This window comes from Chelmon rostratus, chromosome 17 (assembly GCF_017976325.1).
Source record: "Chelmon rostratus isolate fCheRos1 chromosome 17, fCheRos1.pri, whole genome shotgun sequence".
Lineage (NCBI taxonomy): Eukaryota > Metazoa > Chordata > Actinopteri > Chaetodontiformes > Chaetodontidae > Chelmon > Chelmon rostratus.
The window spans coordinates 13,700,582-13,706,811 of record NC_055674.1 but is presented as its reverse complement, the minus strand read 5'-3'; the positions used below and the strand labels follow the sequence as shown (position 1 = coordinate 13,706,811).

Genomic DNA, 6,230 nt, shown 5'->3' with positions numbered 1-6,230 from the left:
TTCACCGCCTAGCCTCCTGGAGGTGTCGTGGGACTAAGTAGGCGAAACACTGTTGAAGGGAGGTATCCACCTGATGACCCCCAGAGACGTGTTAGGAATCACTGCTCTTTGGCATGTATAGAGGCAGATTAGAGCTCCAAGGTTCTTCAATGAGAATGAATCCTCTTCTTGAGCACAAGTATCTTGTGTTTAAATTAACTTGGCTGAGGCTGCTGCTGGTGCTGCTTTTTGCCTGAAGCCGCAATAATAATTGGATCTAGTAAAATCCACTAATATTTCCACACAATAACTTATTGTATCACTACCCTCCTTCTCTTTTTCTGCACAGGGTATGATCGTAAAGAACATGTCCTTCAAGGTCGGGCAGACCCTGACCATTGTTGGAGTCCCCAAGCCTGATGCATCTGCCTCTGTCTCTCACACACATCCTACCATCTAGCTCGCCATTGAATTCACCCCCACAGAGTTCCAGGTGATTTTATCTGATGGCTCTACAATCCACTTCCCCAACCGGATGGGTGCGGAGAAGTGCTCCTTCATCAACTTTGATGGGGACGTTCGCATCACAAGCGTTGAAATCAAGTAAACCCCCCTCCCCCAAAGGAAAAGTTGGATTGAAATTCAGTTTTTCTTTTTCAATTTGTCCAGCATAAGGTCACCTATAGTCACAGCTTTAAAGTTACTGAACACATGTGGTATCTGCAGTGCCTTGCCATGCTCATCACACAACGTGTTATGCAAGAATTTAGCTTGTTGACATGTGCAGATGCAAGCAACCATAGACAGAAATGAGGACAGATAAGATAGACACATACAAAGCCATAATACTCAGATGTACACACAGAAAACCAAACAGTAAATATTGCAACTGCACACTTGACAGAGCTACCGACTGACAAGCAAACCAAACATAAAGTAGTCCCAGGCTCATGTTATTGTTATTTGGTTTTTAGTTTGCAGTGTTTAGTTGAAAAGTACCACATAAAGTATGATCATGTGTTCTTTAAGGTGCCTTGAAATGTCTTGCATGCTCTCTTGTTTTCCCTCCAGACATTCCAGATTTATAACTGAGTGTAATGCTTGCCTTTACAACATGTATTAAAGCATTTCCTTTTATGACAAACACTGACTTTGGTGACTCCTTAAACTTGTTACACAAGCATAATCATTCTTAAAGCCTGTTTCTTGCCCAATAAAAACTCTATTTTTGAAACACAGAGATAATCCAAGTCCACTGTAGTGAAGCATTACACCAAACCGGCTAGGAACTGTCACATGACAATTACTCATCATCCATAAGGAAAATATTATATATCCCACCTCCTTGCAACAACTCACCTGCAGTCTTCCTCACTGTGAAGGCAAAGTGGAGCTATTTTTCTACATATTTTCCTGCAATGAATTCTCTCTCAAACTATGAATCAACACAGTCGACTGTCTTCATCAGACATTCAGCAACGCTTAATCTTTGCTCCCTTTCTGCTGTAAATTCTGCTGTAAATGGTTTCTGTCAAATAAAACCATAAAACCATAACTATCCATTTTAGCCAGTAGATGTCACTATTGCTATATTAATGCAACTTACTTTGGTCATGGGGATGATGGGAAAAAGGTTGCAGGTCACATGCTGGTTACAGAATTTAAAGGACTTTGAATCAGTCAGTGAATTATTATCTCTGTAGTCTGCGTGGATAGATTTTTTTTTCAAACCATCAGCTGGGATCAGAACGTACGATTCCACTTTGACTAAACTAGTTTTATCCCTTTCATTAAAGTCTTGAAATGGTATAGATGAACAATAATCAAGGGAACTGCAAGGCTCCCTGTGATCAGAACCGGAATTGTGCAAAAGACAGTCCAACTCAAGACTGTGAAGAAGATAGTGAAGCAATATCTAAAAACCAATCAGTCAATAATCAATCAATAATCTGACAGCTCTATTGATCTCTTCTACATTCTACATGCGTATAACAGCACAGAGGTGTAAATGAAAATCAGAACAAGATATAAATCTATCCACTATTCCCCACCAGATGCAATTTTTTTATGTATGTGTGTGTGTGTCTTTGAGAGACCTGTGAGTATTATTACAAACTAATCTGATGTAACAGAAGGCAATGTGTGTGAGGCTGGTTTGAAGAGAGGAGAGGAAGTGAGGAAATGAGTTTATGAGTGAAAACGGGTTCCCATGTTTTGTCCTTCAAGACAAAGGCTGATGGGGTCATGTGGGATGACCTTTGCTTTCTTTTGTTTGCAGGAAAATCATTAATAACAGTGCGACAAGAGTGTGTGTGTGTGTGTGTGTGTGTGTGTGTGTGTGTATGTGTGTGGTTTTCATGCATGTGATCAGTCTGTCACTGTTTGTGCGAGGCATACCAATGCATGCATGTACTGTGTGTGTGTGTGTGTGTGCGTGTGCGTGTGTGTGTATGTGTGTGTGTGAGTGTGTGAGAGAGAGCTAATCTGTGCTGTGAAACTACCTGGTGGTGTCAAAGGTGCTCTCTCCAGAGGAGGAGAAGGAGGACATTTGGTTGCCATGATGACCAAAAATTTAGCCCCTCTCCTGTTTTTCCACCCTCCTCTCTGTGTGTGTCTCACTCATTGTCTCTCTTCCTTTCTCTGCTAAGTTGTCTGTCTTGTTCTCCCTCTCTCAGTCATTCCTCAGCCAGAACCCATCCCTCTTCCTGGACTCTTAATTGGAAATAATTCATTTTAACACTTCCCCGCTTCATTGTTTTGTGGCACACAAGATCAATAACCAGGGCTGTGTTGTTAGTGTACCAGATGTGTTTGTGTGCCACTTCGGCTCGAGACTCACCAACATATATTTACAGTCTATCTATAATTCTGTCTCTCTTAACTGTCCACACTGTAAATTTCTGTTGGTCTATTCTGTATACATGACATGTATTGCATGTCTAGAAGAGGGATCCCTCCTTTGTTGCTGCTTTTTTTTCTGAGGTTTCTTTCATTTCTCCCCCCTTGATATTAGGCCATATAAATAAAATTGACTTGACTACTACTTTTTTCACCTTTTGTTCTCTTTTTCACACACACAAATAGTATGAGGTAGTGTGGATGAACCTGTTGACCCGAAAATGACGAGGGACACAAACCTGTGCAGCACTGTTTCACAGCAATGTTGGATGGGCTCTGTCCTATTGTGAGAAAACGTCTTTGTGTTGTTCAGACTCCCTGATCCACGATCTGCTTATTACTGTGCACTGTGATCCTTGCGTGAAAGACAGCCCTGCAGCCCTTCAACACACATCCAATCAATCATCAATCATTAGGGCTTTAATTAACATGTTCCAATCACCTTGCTCATAGTAGGACCTCGGGGGAAGACACACACATATATGTAAATGCATGTGATTTCAGCAGGAGCCATATGGTCTGTTGTCATTTCTCTAAATCTCTTTCATGTGATGAGTGCTGCAGATGTAAAACACATCCCTGTGTTCCCATCACCTGTGCCATGTCACTTACTCAGTGTGTGTGAGTAAATGTGCTGAAATGTGTGGAATGGAATGATTCACCTCAGCTTACATAAAACCTTTGTCTATATTTAGCGCCAGCATGACTCCAGATTTCTGCACCGAAGCTATCAGCCACACATTGAGATGTGCGTGGGCCCGCCCTGAGCTGACTGCGGTCCTGGATTCATGTTCTGCATGCCTGCCTCACCTCAGGCTTGGGTTTATCTTAGTAACATGATAACACGTAAACTCAAGAGAACCTGTTGGGCAATAGCATCATGATAGTGTTACCTTGGGGGATTTAAATAAAGATTATAGTTGTTTTTTTTACTATGGCAAACACACAAAAAAACAATAAAACTAACAAAAAAACAAAAAAACATAATGGCTGTGCAAAACACACAGACAGAAACCCAGATGGGCTTGTTAGCGTTGTCCCCAGAGAGCAATGAAAATCAAGTCCCAAACACAACCCCTGCAAGCAAACAAGCAAACAAACAAACAAACAAACATACAACAACAACAACAACAACAACAACAACAAAACGTCAAATAAATGGAACTCACCATTCGTGCAGGAGGTGCAGGGTAACACCCTCAGACACTTGTCTTGTAGAAATGTTGGTTTATGAAGATTAGAATGAGCATGTGGTGGATAATCGTATTGTCCAAGATAAAATTCAATGAAGAGAGCTTCACTGACCTTTCACCTTATAAAAAAAATGGTAAAATGCATTAGTACAGTATTACCAACGTGCTAATTAGCTGAATGCTTGTACAATCTTTCCAGGTCAGCCGTTTTCATCTGTTATTATACCAAAGTTTTACATTCACTGCTCTAGAGAAATTACCCATCATCAATTAATAAATTACTTTTATGGTTGCACTTTTTAGGGTTCCATTCAATTTGGGATAATTTTAATTATAAAATTGAGAAGATCTTTGTCTTACTAATTTATAATTAGAGGTCTGTTAGTTGCAGAGTTAAAGTATATTAAGCTATTATGTGAGCTGACGAAACACTATTACTTATGTAAAGAAATAGCAAATGTCCAAGGATAGAGCTTTGTGGGACTCCATATCTTAATTGATCTTTAGGCATTCATGACTGTAAACATTTGAATATCACTGGTATTGAATACTAATCAAGGATCATTTCAAACAAAAATGCATTAGCTAATTGTGAAATTGGCCAGGATACTCTACAGGCCAGCAGAATGAAAGAGACTCCACACTGGCATACATATGGTAAAAATTTTTCTAATGTTTCACATTCTTTTATGTATTATTTTCTGTTTAGCAATATGAGTGTCTGATAAAGATTTATTATAGCCCCTTGATTTTCTGTTCAGAATCAAAATGCTGAGTGTCTCATCACCTGCAATCTGATATTCAAAATGGTATGACTGACATTGATATTCTTCGGTCGAGCACTGTGGCTGAGAAAACCTGATCTGTGACCCTGAAACACCGCTTGACTCTCAAAGGAGTGCCATATAAAATGTCTATATATAAATACCAATGAGACTGAGAGAGATCTGTTGTACACTTATACCCATCTGGTGACATTAAAGGGCTTTGCTGGAATCCAACAGTGGACTGCAGTCTACATTCAAATTATGTTCTTTAAACTGGCAAAAGAGAACTTATTTGCTTTATGTTATCATTATGAAGGTAATTGACTGCACAACGTGATGGCTATAGAATAAACCACAAACCGTAGAACAGCCCTGACAGCTCGGAGAGTGCATTGTCACTGACATGCCCCACGGTAACAGTGTGGGTGTGCATGTGTGTGTGTGTTTGTGTGCACAGACATGTGCATGCACAGCAGCACAGGTGACCTTTTACGCATAGTAAGCCCTTTCAAACACCAAGTATCAGTCCTTAGCTGCACTTCACATATCTAGGTTATATTTGAAAGCTAACATGATTGAATCTGCTGCAAAAACAGCTGAGAAAAATAGGTGAAATATGTGAGGCATTATTTTCAATTGCTTGCAGCGTTTACAGCATCACTGAACATGTAAAATGATCTCATTTTAGGGGACTTAAGTAAAGCAATAAATATGCAATCTCTGTATCTGCATGCATAAAAATATATGTACCATGTACTGAATGTTTTGTGTGTGTGTCTGTGTGTGAGAGAGAGAGAGGCTGTTCTCCTATGAGGCAAAGTTCATCGCCTATAGCCGCCGACCACATTTGTAATGCAGGTCACACACATTGTGTCAAAGTCACTCACCTTGTTTACTTGAGTTGTCTCCTGAGGCTCGTCACCATAGTAATGCTAATTGACATGGACTGACAACCTGACTGGTGTGACTTCAGTGACTTTTAAATGCTTAAGTCTAAAGCATACAAACACCAGGACCACCGCTTTGATGCTATACAGGCTAAACTAAGACCGACCTCTAGTGTCATACCTGAAAACCATTGTATTGTCGCAGTTAAACCTCCAGGATGTGTGGCAGGAAGCAGTGACCTGACCGTTCTGCCAAATCACTGCGGTGCACCATCAATACATTAGAGCTCTATCTATATGCTTTACTGAATGTGCATTTTTTCTTACACAGCTGATTATTTTTCTCCTGCTAATATACAGGTTTTCCTTGCACTGCCACTACACTGTACACTGTTGATGCCTCAGGAACATTCACTTATTTCACAAAGTCAATTCAGATAAATGTGTTTGCTGAATCCCCATGTTTTTAAATTTGGTCTGGCCCGGAGACTGCACAATACAAATAC

General features: G+C 40.2%; 1 protein-coding gene across 1 annotated transcript; it reads left to right on the top strand.

Moving 5' to 3' along the window:
* The first annotated feature begins 331 nt into the window (after positions 1-331).
* LOC121620426 (beta-galactoside-binding lectin-like) lies at positions 332-586 on the top strand. Its single transcript, XM_041956465.1, has 2 exons — positions 332-400; positions 440-586. Exons 1-2 carry the CDS (start codon positions 332-334, stop codon positions 584-586), a joined length of 216 nt encoding a protein of 71 aa, XP_041812399.1.
* The last annotated feature ends 5,644 nt before the right edge of the window (positions 587-6,230 follow it).